This window comes from Acipenser ruthenus, chromosome 6 (assembly GCF_902713425.1).
Source record: "Acipenser ruthenus chromosome 6, fAciRut3.2 maternal haplotype, whole genome shotgun sequence".
Taxonomy (NCBI): domain Eukaryota; kingdom Metazoa; phylum Chordata; class Actinopteri; order Acipenseriformes; family Acipenseridae; genus Acipenser; species Acipenser ruthenus.
In genome coordinates, this window is record NC_081194.1 from 18,715,838 (window position 1) to 18,738,807 (window position 22,970).

The following is a 22,970-nucleotide window of genomic DNA, read 5'->3' on the forward strand; positions in this document are numbered from 1 at the left end:
AAGCAGGCCCCCGAATTACTGACATGCTTAGTAGACAGTGACATCCTTTGATCCTGAAAACACAGCTGAGGTGAAATGACCAATAAACAGTACCTGAAAGTAAGGCATTTTCTTTTTAACCTAGTACAGTAAGAGACCTCCTACTTTATATATATATATATATATATATATATATATATATATATATATATATATATATCACTCCTATAGCGGTAAAACTCTGGAATTAGGCAAAACATTCAAGAGATATACATACAAGCTGAATGAAAGAGGTGCGGGCATGATAAATCAGCATGCATTTGCCCAAATATATTCTTTTGTGCAAAACCTTGCAGATTCCTGAGTGATCGGGATTATTTTTATGCTAGAAATGTGCCTTCTTGCTGATTAAATTATTTTGTGCATAAATAAAACTAATCTTGATCATTGACATCCTTGGCGAAGCGTTAGACTGCCCTCTAGTGCCAAATATATAACTTGACCCAGGCTCCACTTTTTTCATAAAAGGGTTTACTTCCTGTAAATAAAAGATGGCGATGTAAACAGTTGATTACTGTGAAAGTGTTTTATGCGAAGGCTTCCCTTGCAGGCATTTGAACAAGTAGGTTCCATTTATTTTTAGGCTAAGATGTTTTTAATAATCATCGCGGTCGCAAAGCGTGCTTCTTATTCTTGCGAATGGGCGGTTCTACTGGAATTTAAAAACGAAAATGTGTGATCATATTCAACCCGCACAGGCCGCGAATGATCTGTATATTCTTCTTTGTCGTTCGTTTGGTGCTACATCTTCTTATGGAACTTGCGTAACTTCTAACACAAAGCGTGTCTTTTGTGATCGAGAGGGTGGTATTTTTAATTGATTCAGCTGCGTGCAAAATAAATAATGTACGCTAGAGTACACAAACTAGATTAAAAACGCATAGAAAGTTTATTATTTATCGTTCAGAATACACAAAATACTTTTAAAACACGTTGAAAGTTTATTTTATTATTGTTATTGTTATTGTTATTGTTATTGTTATTGTTACTGTTATTGTTATTATTATTGTTTAGTTATTTTTAATAAAATGTCCCTGAAACTGTATACGATTACATACTGGACTAATGTTCTCAGGTTGTACATAAATGCGGACAGTACTTTGCCACCTTCACTTCTTCAACGAATTGTTGCCTAAATATGTATGTTTATACATTCATTTACATTGTCAATAATTTGTAGTCCCTTGACTTCACTGCACAGGAGTGTTATTTTCATTGTTTTTTGTAAACCATGACGTGTGGCAGTGTTTATATTTAGACTTGAATTTAGTTATTTTGGGGTTTCAGAATAGGAATAATGGATGTACAAACAAGATTTGGGGTTTCGAGCGGAGCCACTAACCCTCTGTATTTCATAGCACTGCACTTTTAAACTCTGTTAAAAGTTGAATAGCAGTTTGATCCATTCCTGGTTTTATTATGAGTTTAATAAAACACACCTGAGCTTGTTACCTATAGACTGTGGCTACTCAAGCTGGTAGTAAAACCTGGAATACATGAGTTTTATTCCCATCCCTGCCGCAGAACCAGTTAATCAGAAACTGAATTCAACCCCAAATTGATTTTTTTTTTTTTAAGTACATACTATTTATGTATTATTGAAGTGTTTATGTTATTGTAGCATTTTATTTAAGACTTCTTAGGACCCCATGTAAATATAGTGTTTCCCAGAGACATCTTTCCTTTTTCTTGCTGCAGCTTTGTCCCAGGTCCTGAAGAACCAAAGTGAAGTCATGAGCAGCAGAAGGAAGCGGGCCCCTCCGGTGAAGGTGGATGAGGAGACAAAGAAGCAGCTCTGCTGGAATATGCACGAGGACTTAAAAAATGACGACATTACTCCGGAAGCGGACAACGTTCCCGGTCCCAGCTCTTCGGCTGCACCTCTTACCTATGAAGATGACAATACCTTAGAGGAAGGATGTTCCATTGATGTGAAAGACAGAATCTCAAGCCCTCAGAGCTTCTTGGGACTAACAGAACCTAGAGAGGAGTCCTTATGCATTCCGTCTCCCATATACATTCCAATCAATCTTAAGGTGCTGTCACCCTGTGAGCCAGGCCCTATCTGGAAGGCCTTGATTGGTGAGTGTCTTCTTCATCCAAAGTCAGCCCATCTCTTTCCTGGTGGCATTCAGGACCTGAGCTTCACCCTTAGAATGACTAATGATCAGCTCAGTGTGTGCCTCCACAGAGAAGGGGAAGGTGTGAACACAGAAGAGTCTGATTTCAGCAGCAGAGACGTTTACTCTGTGGAATGTTCTCTGGACAGTACTGTGTTAGAAGACCTAATGTGGCTTCAGAAGAGAAGAGTTGTTCAGCTTTATCAAATACAAAATGAAGACAGTGATTTTTTAAAGGTATAATGCTATGATTATTTCTGCTGTTTTCATTATTTAACACCTTAATAACTCAATTTGCCATTATGTACCAGGTATGTGTAAAATATGTGTTTAGAGTTTGTGATCTGCTTTTTAAATCTTGATTTTTTAGGTGGGTATTTTCCTCTTGGAATCCGGACTAGGAAAACCAGAGTTCCTGAGTGAAAGAAGTGGAAGAATAAGAAAGGCCAATCAGCTGATCCAGAAACTATTGGAGCTCTTTTATGACTTTATAATTCCAGGTAAACTACTACTACTAGGGAAAGAACATGTATTGTATCTAATGGTTACAAGACTTGAATGGGATGGTCGCATTTTGAAACCATTGGACCAGTCTGTCCTGATATTTAACCCGTTGGACCATTTGCATAACGGATGAATTGGTCATGTGTGGGACAATACACTTCAGCACGCATCATAACACAGGTGTTTCTTATTTTTTGTCTAACACCTGCATGCTTGGTGGATGACAACATAACTAGTGATGTTGCAGAGTCCAGTGTTTAACAAGGTTAAATGTTGTATCTACACATTGACTGCCTTTATTAAACAGAACCTGACTTTGTTTTTAGACTTACAAGAGGATGAAAAAGAAGAGTCAGATACTGACCTGGAGCGGCAGAACATTGAAGAGCTGTATGATTATGTGAGACATGCCCACCAGAATGAAGCCCACAGCCCCAAGCAAGACATCCAGCACCCGGCACTCATCCCTGTGCTGAGACCTTACCAGTGTGATGCTGTCAACTGGATGCTGAAAAGGGAGAACTACAAAAGCTCCCAAACACATGGTAGGTGTTGGGTACCCACAGGCAGTCGTGTCGTGAACCAAAAGGCTCATGTTGAAAAAAAAAAAAAAAGTGGCCCATACAACATTGTAAATTTGTGTTAGACCTAAGAATTCCAAATCTCCCTCAATGCACGCCACAGAACAATAGCACCACCTGTTGGACGCAGCAGGTTTGGCATTTGTCTCACAAGTCCACCTACAATATCTGCATTTCAGTGTCTGCTTCTTGTCACAGATTCCTTTAGGGACAGCCACCCTCTCTCAGCAATGAGGAGGATCCAATAAGCCAGCCCAGTTAAAAATCAGCAACTCCCTACACTGTGGAGATTTTAAATCCATGTGTAAATGAACAGAATTTGTTACTGAGAAATGTATTTTGTGTTTTGTTTTTTATAGAAAAATCCCTGCATTTCCTGTGGCAAGAAGTTGCCACATCATGTGGAAAGACGCTCTACTATAACCCATATACAGGCTGGTAGGAAACAATCTTGTACAGAAATGCATTTATTATATATTTTTTCATTAGAATAGCCACAGAGATGCATCTCCTTTTTATGGGATGAAAAGGTACAACAGACAAATATTAATTCAAGTTACATTGCCTACTGAAATTAGGTTGTATTAGGAGATAAATGAAGTAAATTGGCACTGGCATTTAGATTCACTGTTGTTTAGATCTTTACAATATGCATCTGCAAGAAGATCAAACTACATAAAAATGAAATAACATATTATGGCTGGTTTATGCTTTGATATTAATCTATAAATGCTAATTTCTCAGATTTATAATTTGTGTATCTTACAATGTTCTTTCTGTGATGCTGCAATTGTCTTCTTACAAGAACTACTACCTACTGTAATGAGACTAGTAGCCACTATGCTGAATTCCCAAATCAGACCCAGTTATTCTGTGTTGTAGTTTGATACGTGAGTTTCCTATGGCTGGCACTGAATGGCCAGGAGGAATCCTGGCAGATGAGATGGGTCTGGGGAAAACCGTGGAAGTGCTGGCACTCATTCTTATCAATACATGGCAGGGTGTTGGACAACATGGCCTAACGCTACCCGAGGTAAATCTTTAGCAGGATTTAAGTATTGTAATAAACATTATTTACTTACTAAAATCAAGAATACCTAATTCAATATTGTTGCCATAAATATACTCTTTCATATTCATTATACACTGTACAGTTTTATAATGGCCAATATATATATTTTTTGTTTCAAGGGAAGGTCAGTAAACTACTTTGTCCCACCTCCACCTACAGACGGGAAAAAGAAACTGCATTATAACAAGTCTGACTTAAAGCCAAAAGAAAAAGTGGTCTACCCCAGTAAGTACTGACTTTCTGTAGTAGCGTTTGGTTGTGTGGTAGTAAACGTTGAAGTTGATATCAAGCAACACAAAATGACATTAACAGTGTTTCAGTGAATACTGTTACTTTATTTTCCCGAACTTATTGATTTAAAGGGGTTATAACTATTGAAAATAATGATGTAAATTACATTTCCATTCGCAAGGTAGATCTGACATTTTTGAAAGAAACACATGTTCCGGATGTTATCTGGTAGCATATTGGTTTGCATTCCTTACAACAAGGGAAATTCATCCGAACCCTGACATGCTTTGATCCAGGAGACACTGACAGCAGGGGGGATGACTTTAAAAGTGCAAGTGTAACAAACTACTTCAGATTTAAGACATGCATACTTTTTAGCCTAGTCTACATCTAAGTGCACGACAGGTAAGGTTCATGAAGTTCTTTCATTAGTTACATATAGCCTCTTTAATAACCTCTCACAGAGGGAAGGGTGCTGTAGCACAGCATTGAAACACAATTGATGTGCTATATTTACTCTGTATAGTAAGGCATCACATGAACTGTAGACTTTTTTTCATTCTTGTCCCAAAACCTGGATTGTTTACAGAGTTTTACAATTCAGCTCAGTTGTTGCCAATTAGAAGACAACTAGCAGTGAACCATCGATTCGGCTTTATTTTGATGTGGTAGCAGCAATTTATTAGATGGTTTAAATTATTTAACTGATGTAATGCTGAAGCAATCTACCTGAAAGACAAGGAGGCATTAGCTATGAGGTTGATGGTGCCCATTTTATCTTAATGGAAGACACATGTTACCAACTGCTCCGACATTTTTTACTCAATGTCATATCTTTCCTATTTCATCTGACAGCAGAAAAAAAAAAAACATCACCTTCCAGTGTTTTGTCTTGACAGCAAGAACAGACTTTTCTGTTTTAAAATCTATCCATCGTGATCTAATTGATGGCGCTGTTTTTCTCCAGTGTCCTTCATTTCTGTCTCAAGCCTGTTTAACTTCAGTGTTTGTGACATGTATGTTTTTGAAGTTCAAATAAGCTTGGAATAGTATGAAAGAGATTTTCAAGTGTTTGCCCTGAATGTACTTCATTAATTGTCATCCTTAAAATCAATCAACACAATCACATTTCTAATTTCTCTCTGATGTGGCATTCGCTGCAAGTGCTTTATATGATCTACACATTTTCTTAACAGCACATATTTTGTCTGTGAAATATCCTATTATATATGTTCTTGCACATACCAGTGACCACACACAAGCGTCATAACCACTATTCAAATAACTTAGGCTTGTCTTCATTCATGGTCATAGAGCTTTTAATCTCACTTCACCAACATGGGTCAGAATCTGAAACAGCAGTGTATCACATTGTTACACTTAGATTATTACTTAAGCACTGGGCCTGCTTAAAATACTTTTAAAAGCTGAGGTGCTTTGAAAAATTGGTGTGAAGCTGTAAGTTTTGTTCACACTAACTGTTCAGTTATGTAGAGATTTCTTGTTTGCTAACTAACATTTGCCACAGTTGCAGGTGGAGCATAAATGTCAGTGTTCTCCTGTTGACCCTTGAAGGCACAATTTTGACAGTGTCAGCGAAAACTAGTTCTTCAAAAAAGAAGGCACTGCCATTTTGAATTGTTCTGTTTTTTGTACCTGCAGCTTTAAGGGTGATGCTTCTCACTGCTATCAAGGAGATGAGGGTGGGGAAGGGGGCCTCGGTCAACGCTATCTTCGGGTACATCCGTGCCACTTTCAGGTACGACCTTCAGAGAAACCGGCGCCTCATTAAAAAGACTTTGGAGAAACTGGTCGCTGAAGAGGTGGTGGAGCAGGTGAAAGGCCGGGGGCTTGCCGGATCATTCAAGCTGGGAAAGAAGTATAAAGAGACAAAGAAACTCAGGACAATTGCAAAACAGGTATGTACAGTAGTTGTTCAAGTATTATTCAATATAAAAGGTATACATTTCCATTCTTGACATTAATTTCATACATTTCTAATATGAACAGCAATAGCTTAACACTTTTTGTTTTCTGTATTTATTTTTTTTAAAAAACATTTTAAGTATTAAACATATTCTGTGATTGTTTGTACACAATGTTTTACCAGCATCAAACACAATTTTACAGGAATCTCATCATTTGAGACATTCTGATTTGTGTATATCAGCCTATTAAACATCTATGTTTTATATTTTCAGAAATCAAACCCTCCGGACAGTAATCCTGACTGTAGACTTAGGAGAACCACAAGGGAACATGCAAGAGTGAAAAAAGATGTTCTGACTGATGCAGAAAACAAAGGTGAACTGCTTCAGTGTGACCCAGAAAGCTTTAAACCAATGAACCCTGGGCTGGAAGAACATAACTACTTTGGTCAGAGCAAAGACAGGGGTTCAAAAGACAGTACTTTGAGAGAGGGTGTCTGTGAACCAGTAGATAAGACTGTGGACAAGACCCAGGACAACCCATTACTAGAATCCGATGACACACAGAGTCACTCAGCTGTGGGTATGATAGACAACAAATGTGAATCCAAGGTAAAGCAAGATGAAGAATGCCCAGAGATCCAAGACTCGGGTTCACACTGCAGCACCAGTGCACCTTGTCCTGCTTCTGCCACAGCAGTTCTTCCTTTCAACACGTCTGCCTATCGGTTTGAATGTATCTGTGGAGAGCTGGGCCTGGTTGACTATAAAGCCAGAGTGCAGTGTCTGAACTGCTTCCTGTGGCAGCATGCGGAGTGCGTCAACTACAAGCAGGAGGACCTGGGGACCAAGCCTTTCTACTGCCCGCACTGCCTGGTCGCCATGACGCCAGTGCCCACGGGGGCTACGCTCATCATTTCACCCAGCTCTATCTGCCACCAGTGGGTGGATGAGATCAACAGGCATGTGAGGTCATCTTCACTTCGAGTGCTGGTAAGATTTCAGTTTTCATTGGTGACTTATCCAATCTAACAGACACTTTTTATGGAAAAACTCACAAGGGTTCAGTAATAATTCAACTTTCACAGCTGTTTGATATTTAGGCTTGTGCTTTAACACACACTCTCTTGGAGAATTTACAAACACTAATAAGAAAGCAGTTTTGAAGTATGTTAAGTGAGTTCTAGTTTCTTAATAGAGTCCACTATGGGATTAGGAAGCCTCTACTATGGAGGTCCTTTTGTGTGGGGCCAGGGGCCACTTGCGAATATTAAACTGGTCAGCCTCAGACAAATCACCTCTGCAGCTTGCTTTTTAGCCCTTGTTTTACTGTCCGTCAACGAGGGAAGCTGTTCTGTGCCTTCTTGCAGGTTTACCAAGGAGTGAAGAAGCACGGCTTTATTCAGCCTCACAGTTTGGCTGAACAGGACGTGGTCATCACAACCTATGACGTCCTGCGCACTGAGCTGAACTACGTGGACATTCCTCACAGCAACAGTGAAGACGGCCGTCGCTTCCGAAATCAGAAGCGCTACATGGCCATCCCCAGCCCCCTGGTGGCGGTGGAGTGGTGGAGAGTCTGCCTGGATGAAGCTCAGATGGTGGAGTGCCCCACTGCAAAGGTGATGGGCCTCTGAGCAGCCTGTCTGCATGTCTGCATGTCTTATCTAAGGATGACTTTAATTGAACAATTGTAGCAGGAAAGTGTCAGGAATGAAACTCAGAGGCTAGAAACTGCAGTTAAAGCATGTATGCACATGTTTATTTAACAAACACACAAAACATAAGAACAAATTAACAAGGCACAAGGGCCAAAATAAAAGGTTTAAATTCTCATGTCACCTTCACTGACCAAGTTATTAAACCTTTACCAGCAACACACATTGTGGCACTCCCACCAAACTCCCACACACAGACAAAGGATTTCTCCTTCCTTATATACCATGTGGCTGGAGCCTAGTTAATCATCATTTATTCAGCCACATTCTCACATGTATTCTGGCAAGGATGATTTTAACCCCCTCCCTTCCAACGCTATGTTCACAACACACACATACACTATTACTATAGCAGGGCTTCTGCTCTGCCACAAAACCATACATCATATTTTTATTTTTTTGTAGTAGTAATATAATTGTTTTTTATTATTTATTTTTTTTCACAGAAAAACCTAGTTAAACAGAGTTGGAGGTGTATCGCATTTTGAAAAGATTTTGCTAGGAGTATCACTGTCAGAGTAAACTCATTTTAAAACATTCATCTGTCTTTGTAATATCATATTGCATACATCTCCAGTAAACGCTAATTTGATTTACATTACTAGTTTCTGTATTTTATTCATGCATTCAAGTCACAAGCTGTGACACCTCATTTATCAGCGGATTTCACACATCCGTGGACCTATGTTGCCCCCCCCAGCACACGTCTAAACGGAGTTCCACTGTGTATATATATAATGTACTGTATATGTTTTGTATATATATAATTATTTGGTGATGGTGTATTAGTCACACTATGGTGTGTGGTGACAAAAAAAAAAAAAGATCCTAGTGTTAAAAATAGTGCAGCTTTCTAGTTCAGGCCTGAATGGCCTTCTCACAATGATTTCAATCACCTGTGCTTAACTCCAGAGTTACACAGCCTGACCCGATATTTTTCTTCCAGGCAGCAGAAATGGCACTGAGGCTGAGTGCCATCAACCGCTGGTGTGTCAGCGGAACTCCAGTACAGCGAGGTTTAGAAGGTGAGCAATTCCAAAGCACTTGAGTTTTATCTAAGCTAGGTTTATGTAATCCTTCAGGGGCATGATAACAGATATGGGATGCACAGGGATGTGTGATATATGATTTATTAAATTTTTTTGGTGACTTCAGCCCCATAGGTATTCACTGCTTATTTCCGATAATAGTAATTACCGTGTTACTTTGTATTCTTTACGTTACATTTCGTACCCTTTGCCTCTAAAATGTATTGAATGCTGTAAAGTATAGTTGTTTACATGTGAGATAGTCTTATAACCTATACTAATGTCTGCATTCCTCAGTGGTATATTGTGTTAAACACTGTTGTAGGCTGGTATTTATTTTGTACTTGGTGTTTGACAGCCCTATATCATATTGTGAACATACCGTCTGTGGTGTCCTGATGATAAAGAATATCATGATACTCTGCATCGTATCGGATCATGAGCTCTAAGTATGGTATTGCTCAATACACACTATAGTGAGCTGTCTCTGGTCCTCAGATTTATATGGCCTGGTTCTGTTCCTTGGAGTCGACCCATACTGGGTGAAACACTGGTGGGAACAGCTCCTGTATCGTCCATACCGTCGAGGAAATCCCCTTCTGCTCTATAGCCTGATTGCCAGACTCATGTGGCGGTCTGCAAAAAAAGATGTTCTCGACCAGGTATGTGGCGTACATACAACCAAGTAAATATTCTAAAGAACAAAAACAAAGCCAACGCTTTTTTGAGTTAATTCCATCCTGTGGAATACCTAGACGTTTACATTAGAATTGACAAATAAGAATACTTTGTATATTCCTCCCTGGTGCCAACCCTGACTGAGGTCAAGTGTACTGTAACAAAAGTATATCTACATTTATAAATATAGCAAAGAAAGTGCTTGCCTTACAGCACTGACTGGATAAGATTAATCTACAAGTACAGTACATTTAGAGTTAGTGCACCTCTTTCTAGTGTGCTGGAGACTGGTGGGGATGGTATCTGCCTGTAGCAGCAGAGATAAAGATTTCAATTAAACACTAAAGTGAAAACAACTAGCAGCAGAAAGTGACCAGATAAAAATATAAATAAACAATGCGTTCATAAATATAGAAAGGCTGACGATGTTGAGAGTTTTCTTAAGCAGCTTCCACTTGACTGCCATTAGCTTCAGTGCAAATTTACCAGGAACAGAAATTTAATTCCACATGGTCAGCAGCAGTAAGTTATAGGCTGGATAACTGACCTGTTCTCTTTAGATCCAGATCCCCCCTCAAACAGAAGAGGTACACTGGCTCCACTTCTCCCCAGTGGAAGGTCACTTCTACCATCGCCAGCATGAAGTCTGCTCCCAGGATGCTCTTGTGAAGCTGAGGAAGATTTCTGACTGGAACCTGAAGCTCGGCAGTCTGGACAGAAGAACCGTCAACTCCATCCTGTACCCCCTGCTCAGGCTGAGGCAGGCCTGCTGCCACCCACAGGCTGTGCGGGGAGAGTTTCTGCCTTTTCAAAAGAGGTGGGCAGTGGTGTTGGGCTGATCTGTACCCCATCAGTGGCAGGTGTTTTAGGTCATAATTCCATGGACTCCTGGGCAGCTGCTCAGATGTTAAACTATTAAACTTGTATTTCCACTACTGTGGTAATGTTTTTATGTTAGTTTATTGTTTATATACATCTTAAGTTAGTGATTCTCTGTGTCTGATTTGTTATTTTGATTGACTTATTTCATGATAGCTGTAACTCTTATTACCATGGCACTTTTCCTGAGTGTGTGACTATTACTGTACATGAAACTCGGGTCGTAGTTTTTGTCAAAGAACTGTGGTAGTTTTATGCACTTAGTTTTGAATCATGATTTTTGATACAAAGTTCGTCACGTTGTCTTTGAATTCCGCAGCACCATGACAATGGAGGAGCTGCTGTTGTCCCTGCAGAAGAAATGTCGAGTGGAGTGTGAGGAGGCACATCGCCAGCTTGTATGCGCTTTCAATGGGCTGGCTGGGGTGCATATAATCAGAGGTAAGAGCACATGTCTTTAAGTATAGTACATTATTTATACCAGACAGCAAGGACATTGTGGAGGCGCCTGTACGTATGTCACAGTTACACTTGCTGCGGATATTTTTTAGCAGGTTAACATAATTGTGACCCACCATAACTTATTGTTGTATTCGTTCTGGACTTTCCAAATCAAGTGGTATGTTCATAACCACTTTCCCACATTTTATGAGTGGACACTTGTTACAGAAATTATTGCAAAATACTATGGTTCAACTTAGTTGCAGTCGATGGCCGCAGAAAGATATGTGGTGTATGTGAGCTCATATCAACACCTGCTAAATCCAGCAACAGCTCTGTGCTGTGTCTCCACAGAGCAGGAGACCAACCCTGAAGATATAAAAGGTTTACACCACTGTGCATGTTGATTTGTCTTTGTTCTTAATAATGTGTCACCGCTGGGGGGAAAAAAAATATCCTGACCTCTTCATGCAACAGCGAGAAAACAGAGTGCTGGTAGAAGTTGACTTTGATGTATATTGATACATTATACAGGACACATCTGTTAGGTTGTTCTGAAAAATCGATCCTTTATCTTTTGGAGGTGAATATGCTTTGGCAGCAGAGCGGTACAGAGAAGTACTGCGGTCCTCAGAGGAGCACAAAGACAAACTCAAAACTGATTCTCTGCAGGTAAGACAAAGACCCTTGAAGCATTTATTTCCACTGTAATAAGAATCTAATGCAACAGTAACTATACCAATAATCCATGAATAAGTTATAGAAGTCCTCCAAGCATGGAAGTAGTCATGTTTACGTGCTCACTTTATTGGTTTTGGATGTTATGTACAGCGCTTTGAGATGGTCTACTGGAAAAGCACTATATAAAAATAAAATGGATTGATTATTATCTGTTAAATACATAGAAAAGTATTTAACTGCCTTTTGTTTCCTTTTTATAGAGGCTACATGCTACACATAACTTAATGGAACTGCTGGAAGCACATCGCTCTAGTATTCCCCCAACCCTTCGAGATGATCGACTGAAAGTAGAGGTAAGAATGGAGTGATGCTAGCACGTGCCAAGCAGGCAGAGTAATATCTTGTTTTACTTGACAGTCCAGGATCTAATCAAGTGGTGTGTCAAGTAGTGTCTTAATTAAACTAAGACAGATGTGTGCAGCCCCTCACAGACAATTTCCGCCTGGGGGGCTGTGCCCTTAAATAAATCACAATATCTTCCAAAGTATAGACAGCACAGGCATGGTTCAGGGCTTGAATTCAAGGTAACCCCTTGGGCATCAAGACTAAAACCTCAGGTGTGATAAAAGTCTTACTCAGTACCACACTGGAAGGAGATATCCAGAAAAAACACATAAAAAAACAACAAACGCTTTTCATTTTTTTATGTTCTATAGTCATTTTTTCAACTTGTAGCATATGAAAAGAGCCAGATTTTTTTCCAGTGCTTCACCAACATGTCTAATATACTGGGTAAAAATTTGGAACTGTTTGAACAAAGGGATCAAATTCTACAGGAGTTTTTACAAAGCTAAGCCCAAGGGTCCCCAAACCTCTCCAAAAATAAACATTGTGTAAATCTTTATGTCAATTGATATACTAAGTTCTAAAAGGGATGTTATCTTCTGGCACCTCACAGGCTAGCCATTGCCACAAGCATTTGCCTTTGAAAGGTTTTTTTTTTTTTTTTTTTTTTTTTTTTTCCCTTATCTCATTCAAGAGGTGGGTGTGTTTGTTTGCACATCAATTACTCTGTGATGTATTGGGTTACAAACACAGTAAAGGCATGAATGGAACGCTTGTGACCTCCCCTACCACGTGATCAGGGAGATTTCATCGTCATGAAGGTTGTAAGACCACAGCAGCAAAATGCAAGCTAGTCGATTGCTTTTGTTTTGAATGCATGGGGGTACTAGACACATTGTGAATGGGATATCTCAGCGGTGAAATGACGGATTCGAAAAATTCCTTCGCTGTTTGACGGTAGGAAAACAACGATTTTGATATCGAGTCAGCTTTTTTCTCTTTTGCTTTTGTAATAATATTAAAAATGAGTTATGAAATATAATATTTACGTGCAGTTCCGTGTTCCGCCGGCGGGACAAGAGGGGCGTAAAAGGTTAAAGTGTATTTTCACTATCACAAATCAGAATGTGCTGGCAGGGGCTTTGTAGGAGCACTATTCCCCTACATGCAGAGAGTGAGGACCGTGCTATTGCAGTTCTAGCTCTGGTGATATTTTACATCTAAGCACTGTCCTGTATATACGCCTCTACGTGTGTAGGTATCTGTTAGTCTAATCTTTTTCCTTGCTTTGTATGCAGGCAGAGCAGCTCAGACAGCACTACATGACCAAATCCAACTCTGAAGTTGCAGAAGCACAACAAGCCCTGCAGCCAGTCCTTCAGAACATCAAAGAGCTGAAACGCAAGGTAAGACTGTCAGCGACTAGTGTAGCCAGTCTTCTTTTTCTGATGTAAGAGTTAGGTTTCAAGAGTAGATTCAAATGTTATTAGCTTTTGCTATTTACAATATGTTTTCCATACAGTTTTAGTATGTTTGCAATCATTCTGAGTGATTCTGGGTGCTGTGGCACCAATATTGACTTATCATTAAGCATATCCATATATATTGACAGTGAGTAGCTCGGGCTGGCACAGTTCAAAGGTCACTCTGCCATATTATTTGACTGTAACGAGGAAGTCTGTTAGACCCGGCAATCTCAAAGCAAGTTCAAAGCCAGATAAGGCAGATTTAGAGAGAAATGATAATAACTTAATATTGAAGCAACAAAACCTAGAGACACTCGGAATGATAACAAACATCAGACAATAGTAAGGAAAAAACTATTCAAGTGACATTTGAAGTTAGTTGTTAAGTAGTACAGTAATCTGTCGCATATCCGACTGCGGTGGGACCAGAGTAAGGGCGGATATGTAAAAAGTCGGATGAATGAATCCTGTTTTAAATACCATTAGACACAGCTGTAACAATTACTGTGTTCACACAATTATAGTTTTGAGATTCAGCTTTTATTAGGGAGCACCCCTAAATCCCTTGTTTAGAAAGATACAGGGTATCAGTGCTTGTGACAGAGTAGCTGTCTGCTGTGTGGGTGCGTGTATTCGCTGCTGAGTGACAGGCAGGAGAGCGAGACGGAGGTTGAAGTTGATACGCCCCGCAGACTAACAGGATTTATTTACATATCAACACAATGAATAGCTCACGTGACACTACCAGCAATGGCAGCGTACGTAGCACATACAACACAATGTACGAAAACTTTGGTAGGATCTACAATAACTGAACTAATCTTTTCTGTTCATTAATAAACTAACGTTGCTGAAGAGGTTGATCATGACAGATAAACGGTTAGGGCGAATGTATAACGGGCAGATACGTGACGGATTACTGTATCTTGAAATTATTGATCTGGCAGATCAGCCAGTCACCAACACTAAGTCTAAATACATACATCCAGCTCCACGGTAGGGGCAACTTACCTTAGTGGTAGTGGTGGAGTAATGTAATGTCCCATAGCATTCAAATAAAAAAACAGACTTAAAAAAAACACATTTTTGTAGTTATCCAATATTGTTAATCTTGTCTCATTTGGAGCTACAGTAAATTAGTTTGCCTAATATGTCATGTGTGCATTCTGCTCACATTTATTTATTTATTTATTTATTTATTTATTGCAAACCTTTAGAGGTACTTAATACCACTTGCCCTGACATTAAAGATTAAAAAGCAGAACAACTCTGTAAATTGTGCTCATGGGCATAGTAACTGTTTTTCCCATTGACATATCATATACTGTTCCATCAGCAGTCTTGAACAACTGGATGTGCAAGCAGGGAAAGTGGCACCTTGTTCATGATACAGTTTCATTTAGTACTGAATAATGCCCCTTTATAAATGTAACTGATGTACTGTACATAAAGAGTCTTCTGAACTGGGTCTATGTAATGGCTTGGCACAAAGCAAAATTACACATTTTCTTACTGTCTAGGTTCACTCAGGATCTCCTTGGTGGTTGGAGGTAATTCAGCGAGCAATCCAGTATGCGATTGATGATGACTTGGTTCTTCGTATTCAAAATGAGTTGATCAGTAACTATAAACAGCAAGCCAGCAAACTTTCCATGGCTGACAAGTACGTTTGTGCAGTTACATCACTTTGCTATTCTGTTTGAACCCTCAGTAGCACATGTTAATCTCTACATGTTACAGCTCTCTCCCTTGTAGTACCACATTGTAGAGCAAGAAGCAGTTGACTGTATTAGGCAAAAGGGAAAGCCATTATGCACTCAGTAATTTTCTTGCGTACACCTAACTTTTTTACTCCTGGTGCTTGTATTTTAGTGTTAGAGCCAGACTGAGACAACCAGATACTGTGTTCACTTCATGTGATTCAAACTAGGTTCCAGCCAAGGGGAATACCAGTGACCAAAGTTGACATGGACAGTTTAATCTTGTATTTGTGGTACCATTTATTTCACCAACTTTAAATAATGCAGTTATAATATACAGTCTTGGTGGAGTCTAAAATATTAAATAAGCGGTATAGGTTGATGGTTCTGTGATGGATGTTGCTGTCAGGTTCCGTGACTGCAGAGGGCTGCAGTATTTGCTGAGCACACAGATGGAGCACTTGATGAAATCCCAAAAAACTGTGCAAGCTGCTGTCAAGAAACTGGAGGGTCCTCCTTCAAAGAAAGTCATTGAGGAAGCCACCATTTGCCACCTTCGCCCTGTGAGGCTTCCCCTCAACAAGTACGTAAGAAAACCACAGCTACAGTAATCAAATAATATCAATTCAATGTATACTTTCCCATTGAATTTCATTTAACAATACCTAAGTGAGTGATGCAGGCCTATATGCATACATATCTCTTTCATGCTGATGGTATTTTAAGTAAGTATATACCTGGTTGACAAATGTTGTAATTGCAATTTAATTAATCTGATTTGTTTTATACCTCTATATTCCATGCAATGCAACCCTTTTCCCAAATCTAACCTTGATTGTTTTTTATTGTAAAGTATTGCCAATTAATGATTGTGGTTTGAGGAAGACGTCCCACCAAGCTACTGTTTAAAATAGGCACCCTATTGCTCCAAATAAATCACATGTTCAAGTATAAGTGAGATAACATATTGCTGTACAGCCATCCTTTAGCTAAGTTATCAGTGAAGTGTCTGAGAATGTTCTTTCAACTGTTACTCCACCTCTGTTGTATCTTTACCCAGCAGGAAGACCATTGTAAAAGGGGACTTGTTATTTGTGTGATATTTAAAACCAAACCCCAGCTTTTAAAATGCTCTTTGTACTAAAGAGGCACATCTTTGTGAAGGGCATGCTTAGCAGCGTACCTGAACCAAAGTTGAATGTTATTTTTCTTTCTGTTGAGCGGTACTGAACTCAACCCATGTGCATCTTTCTCTCCAGCTGTGTGTTTTGTAAAGCTGATGAACTCTTCACAGATTATGAATCCAAGCTCTTTGCCCACACGTAAGTACGTTTCATGTGTTGATTATTCCTGTAGTTCTCATTAGTTTTACAAAGATTTCACTAACAAGAAACTACTAAAGGTACAGTACACAGAGTAAGAAACTTTTTTTATGGCGGTTTTAGTGTTAAAGGGCAGACGGCCATCTTTGAGGAGATGATAGAAGATGAAGAAGGCCTGGTTGATGACCGTCTGCCTACGACTAGCCGTGGGCTATGGGCAGCGAGCGAGATGGAGCGAGTAATGAAGGCCATCTTGTCTTTTGCCAAAGCCCGGCGGATGGATGCTGCCATCATTGAGGATGGGAACACATTTATGGAGCTATTTGAGAGCCGGAAGAAGGAATATAAGGTATTACAAGTATACAAGTGTAATCTTCTGCCATTGACTATGCATTAGTTTTCCAAATATGAATGGCTGTGCTGTTTTGTACTCCAGAAACAGAATCCCTTTAGTATTAGTATACCCTTTTAGTGTTGCATGATAGACTGCCCTTTTTCCCTGTGTGCAGTTGCTTCATGAATACTGGATGGTGCTGCGGGATCATGTCTCTGCGATCGACGAGTTGGGCATGGCAACGGAACGCCTGCGTGTGCGCCACCCGGATGAACCCAAGCCCAAAATGTTGCACATCATCGAACCACACGAGGTAACTGCAAGTCTGTCTGTGTGGGTGGCATGCTGAACTTTTATCTACGATCTATGTGCATCAGTATAATTGACTATTTTCTCATTTATAGTACCAAATTGTTCAGTGTGCAAGATTCTTATTTCAGTAGTCTTAATTGCATGTAGAGACTCGCTGTGAAAATGTAATTGTTTTTTCTCAAAAAAATAATGGGAAATTATTATTTATTTTTTTAAATATAGCTGTAAATACAGAACACACATACATGCATTTCCCAGTATAAAAACAGTTTTTTATGTGCCCCCCCCCCCCCCCCATTTTAAAGGTGGAGCAAAACAGGATGAAGTTATTAAATGATGAAGTTGTTGCAAAATCCCAATTACAAAAGAAACTTGGACAACTTTTGTACCTCACAAACTTAGAGAAAGTAAGAACCTTGGCTTCTTAACTATCTTTCAGTTGTTATGGTTACCATCTTACATATGTTGCTTGTAAAGTTTGTTTCATTCATGATTAATTCTTTACTCTCCAGCCAAGAGTATAGCATACAGAAGTGATGGGTCTTCTTAATACATCTTAAAACATACTAATTCTTTCATAATTATTCTATAGTTTGTATCTAGAAATGTAATTATATTAAGTTGTATATACTTATTTTGCATACTGGTAACTTGCAGTAATTCATTATAAATGTTTTGTAGTCTCAGGATAAATCAACTGGAGAACAGAATCCGGAACCCTGTCCTATCTGTGCACGGCAGCTGGGGAAACAGGTAAGGATCTAAGAAGGACAAACCGCTCCACTGTAGATCAAAACGCATATAGTGTTGGGCAGGCTAACAGGATATACGGCAGGGCAGGCTAACGAGTAAGCAATTGTCGACATGTTTTTCATTTTGTGGCCCCAATGCACCCAGGAATGATGGGGCCATTGTCAGACTTCACCGTTTTCATTAACAACGGACTTGCATCAGTAAGCAGCATTATTCATAGGAAACGGATACTATTCTGATATAGTTTAGTTCATATAGTTTAATATGCATTGCTATGCAAATCTAGAGTTAAAAATGTAGCTACTGTCCACCAGTTTGTGAGGAAAATGTTTTCTCTTTCCACAGTGGGCTGTTTTAACATGCGGGCACTGCTTTTGTAATGAGTGCATAGCTATCATTGTGCAGCAGTACAGCATTGGGACCCGCAGGAGGGCCATCAAGTGTGCCATCTGCAGACAGACCACCTCCCATAAAGAAATCTCCTATGTGTTCACAGCTGAGACTGCAAACCAGGACGAGGAGATCCCTGTCAAGGTAACCAAAACCGCAATGTGACCAGTTATTTATCAGACCAGGGTGTGTGCTTGTAGATGCCCATGCCAGTTATTTATCAGACCAGGGTGTGTGCTTGTAGATGCCCATGCCAGTTATTTATCAGACCAGGGTGTGTGCTTGTAGATGCCCATGCCAGTTATTTATCAGACCAGGGTGTGTGCTTGTAGATGCCCATGCCAGTTATTTATCAGACCAGGGTGTGTGCTTGTAGATGCCCATGCCAGTTTTTCCTGTTGTTGGTTCTAAATGTATTCTATTGCTACTATTGCCCACTGCTAGTTTATATAATTCTCTTCTATAGGGTAGCCATTCTACCAAAGTGGAAGCTGTGGTGCGAGCCTTGAAGAAGATCCAGCTGAAGAATCCAGATGCTAAAGCTTTAGTCTTCTCAACGGTACATTGTATTTATAGCTAAATAGTGTGTAGGCCGTTCTTGATTTTCTCCAAAATAGACATTTAAACAAGAAATTTGTTACTGTATTTAGGTAATTTAAAAAAGAAAGTGATTGTGTTCTGTTTTTAATGTGAGTTTAGACCACCAAGCTAAATTCATTTAAGAACTCAACATCCAGACATCCAGTATTGGTCATTTCTGTGTCGTGTGTGTGTAGAACAGTGTATGGGTTGAGAATTAGTCGTAGCTCACTCTGTGCCGGTTTTGGTGGGGATCAGCAGGGAGGGAATTGCCTTTTAATAGCTGGATTGTTGTGTTCAACACTTTTTTTTTTTTTTTAATCAGTGTAACAGTTTACTCTAACCTGTCAGTGAATCTTAGGGGCTCTCTAGGCCTTATTTAGTCAAGTAACCCCAGAGAACATTACTAGTTATGCTATCTCTTGAACATCACTACAGTTTGTGAAATCAGAGATTCTGTTACTTTGATTAAAGCACTGATTGTTTAACACCATACTTTCTATACTGTTTTATGACGATGGATAATATTTCAATAACTTTTGTACTTTTTCATTTTAATCATCTTGCCTATGCATATTATGGTTTTTTTTTTAGCATTTGGCTTTGCATTTTGCATAGAAAAATGACAGAAAAGCATGTATTTATGTATACATATATGCATGCATGTTATATATATGAATGTATGTGGTTTGTTTGTGTTCATTATAGTGGCATGGTGTTCTGGATATCATTGCAAAAGCTCTTTATGACAACAACATGGAGTTTTCTCAGATAAACGGAATTCATAAATTTCAGGTGGGTAAGATTATATTTCTTTAGGAGAACCTTGCTGCACTTGAATTTCAATGAGTCTCTGGTTGGCTGGAAAGTGTTGTATTGCCACATTATACAAAGTCAACCAGCACTAGCCACAGCAGTACTCCACACCAGTACAACCTCAATCTAACTGTGTTTAATAATAAAGGACACCTGCATTTCAGCAATAAAATATTTGCTCTGTAATCTCAACAAAGTATATAAACCACTGATGTACTTTTTTTTTTCAGGAGAACCTGTCCTCTTTTAAATACGATGCCAAGATCAACATATTACTGCTTCCTCTACACACTGGCTCTAATGGATTGAATATAATTGAAGCTACACATGTTCTTCTGGTAGAGCCCATACTGAACCCAGCCCATGAGCTGCAGGCCATTGGCAGAGTACATCGCATTGGACAGACAAAGTAACTGACTTTAATAAAATAAACTTTGGGGGGGGGGGGGAGCATTTTCTTATTTTAATGCTAATTTGGTTACTGCCCTTTTTTCTTGGCATATTAAGAAGAACTTTGAAAGCACTTGGAAAATTGCTTTATTGCATATCCAAACCAAACTATACTGCAGCCCATCACCTCCTATTTCACATTGTACCACCACACACTTGTTCATGTTCAGTACAACAATTGTGAACCCTTGCCAGCTAACCGAATACAACAGTATTGGTTTGTTTTTGTCTCTGAATCTTCTGTTTACCCCATACTCATATTATTATTCCAACACTCAGAGGCCTATTGCATGCGCTTAATCTTTGTCAATAGAGGGGGCGGGTTCACATCAATCCTTAGTGTGTGGCAAATGATATTTGACTAGGGTGCTCTGTTTGTACCTAAATGTTGTTATGGTAGGGTAATTAACTGTTATGGTTGCCAGTGCTGTCTGTTGTTTGGTTCTTTGCTAGGCAGCCCTAATGCCAAAGAATCCACATGACAAGACATTGACAACCATAAAAGGTTGTGCACATGTTATTGAATATGATATGAAGGAGTATGCAGTATTACTTACCTAAATGCTAAATTATACTACAAAACGCTTAGTAACTCTGGGAGTTATGTTGAGCTTTGGGTGGCGGCCCTCATAAATATATAAGGGAATCTGACTTTCCATTCCCAATCCGCATAGTGGTCAATGCTGTCGGCTGCATTTTAGCTTTGAACTTTTGAGTCTGTTACTGAGCCTGTTTTCCCTTTTGAGATGAATTTATTAGCCAGATTGGCTAGATAATGAGTCCCTGTTGTGTGTTTTTTTTTTTTAATCCAAACACATAGAAACATGCATTTTCTTAGATTTTTTTTTTTTCTGTAGTGAATGAAAAGCACAATCAGGTATCAAATGCTGTTGTACTGCTGTTAAGGGCAACTGCACTTTTTTAATGTTTCTACTTATTTTATTTTGAAATATGTGTTTCTTTATCTGCGTTATTGGAAAAGGATGAATATGTTTCTGGAATAGAGTTTTATTGTCTCCTCATTATCATTATAAACAGCTCCTGTTAACTTCTTTTCAGGCCCACTGTTGTTCAGAGGTTTCTAATAAAATCAACCATAGAAGAAAGAATGCAGACCATGTTGAAAACAGCAGAAAGAAGGTAAGCCCACCCCTGTCCTTGGAAAAGGCTGAGGCCTATACTGTAGATTCTCTGTGAAGGATAGTAAAACGGAACTTTAAATTAAACTGACCTTACCATTACTGGAGTATGTGGCCTGACCACAGACAGTTTATCTGAGGTTTGTTTAGATAAATAACTTTATTCCCTTTGATTTTTCTAGCCATGGCACCACCTCCATGAAGCACTCTGAGGCGTCTGTGCTGACAGTAGCTGACCTGGCTGATCTGTTCACTGAGGACACTGAAGCTCTGGAATGATACTTGGCAGAGATTATTATAATGCAGTAGCAACAGTATAAGAAGGATCATTTTAACAGACATCACCTATACAGGCCAGGTTGTTTAAAGATATATTTTACCAGCAAAAGTAATGCACTGGGTATAGGGTACAATTTGGTCATGTTGTTTTGTTACTTGAGGAATTCTTGATCACACTGAAATAATTCAGTCTAGTCGGTATATCCCACAAAGTTCACTACAGAGTTAGGATATTTGATTGAAATTTTTACAGTATCTTAACTAAAAGCAATAGCCACTGTGAAAGTGTCAAGTTACGTCTTGTAGATAATACAGCACCCAGCACAGCATACAGGATGTTCATAGATCTTTCCAGCAGTCAGTAAATAAGGGCCAAGCTCCTAAACACAAGGCAGGTGCCAGGTAGTGAAGAAATTTGAACAGGACTTTGTTGCATTTAGTCCGTGAGTATCGGGAAAGCAATGTAATCTAGATGACATAGTTATGTAATTACAATCTTGAGGGCCATTTGGAAAAGAGAAATCCCCAAAGTGGAACAAATGCAGTACACATCCTTATTGGAATCTATTACCGTAGCTGAGAGTGTAGATCTCGCACTCAGAATGTCAATTACAAAGCATTCTAAATGTTTAAACCACAGCAGTTTCTATATAGACAGATTAAGCATGTTTATGTCTTTTTTATTTAGATTTAATGACTTCTAATATGTTTATAAATACTTGGTGGCTATCTCTAATCAAGTTGAGGGTGTACTTTCTCTTGCACTGTTTGTATGACAGACCCTAACAAAGTAAAGAATGCACTAGAAATACATTCTCAACTTGATTAGAGGTAGCCATCGAACAATTATAACCATGCAATGCGGTGTCCAAATACCACCATTATAGGATGTTTAAGCCTGCTCTTTTACAGAAATCATTCAACTGTATTTTATGGTCTTTTATGATGGTAAAAAGGAGGTCAATAAATCAACCCTGGTGGAAAACCCCAGCAGGATTGATACTGTGTTGAAATGGCAAGTGTTCAGATATGCTGATGTTTATATAATTTCAATAGACCCCATTGTGTTCTCTTCCTTCTTGCACCCTACAAGAGCAAAAGTACTAAATTAAAGGTTTTTTTTTTATTTTACTGGTATTTGATGTAATTTACTGTACATCATAAAGTTTTATTACAGAACTATTT

The 22,970-nt window shown here is 39.1% G+C and overlaps 1 protein-coding gene across 2 annotated transcripts; it reads left to right on the forward strand.

Annotated features, from left to right (window-relative positions):
• The first annotated feature begins 512 nt into the window (after positions 1–512).
• Positions 513–22,775, forward strand: shprh (SNF2 histone linker PHD RING helicase). 2 transcript variants are annotated; one of them, XM_059025172.1, is made up of 31 exons: positions 513–601; positions 1,738–2,396; positions 2,530–2,659; positions 2,990–3,208; positions 3,604–3,682; positions 4,127–4,277; positions 4,436–4,541; positions 6,210–6,466; positions 6,749–7,468; positions 7,846–8,097; positions 9,140–9,218; positions 9,720–9,883; positions 10,460–10,716; positions 11,098–11,219; positions 11,803–11,891; positions 12,161–12,253; positions 13,544–13,651; positions 15,232–15,374; positions 15,821–15,994; positions 16,671–16,733; positions 16,857–17,082; positions 17,243–17,380; positions 17,685–17,786; positions 18,061–18,132; positions 18,478–18,666; positions 18,989–19,081; positions 19,810–19,896; positions 20,148–20,326; positions 21,427–21,507; positions 21,689–21,788; positions 21,921–22,775. In XM_059025172.1, the coding sequence occupies exons 2-30, from the start codon at positions 1,773–1,775 to the stop codon at positions 21,783–21,785; spliced, it is 5,094 nt and encodes a 1,697-aa protein (XP_058881155.1). In that variant the 5' UTR covers positions 513–601; positions 1,738–1,772; the 3' UTR covers positions 21,786–21,788; positions 21,921–22,775. The 2 variants fall into 2 exon arrangements, with proteins under 2 accessions (XP_058881155.1, XP_033874858.3); XM_034018967.3 differs by having other exon boundaries at positions 21,689–22,775.
• Positions 22,776–22,970: the final 195 nt, after the last annotated feature.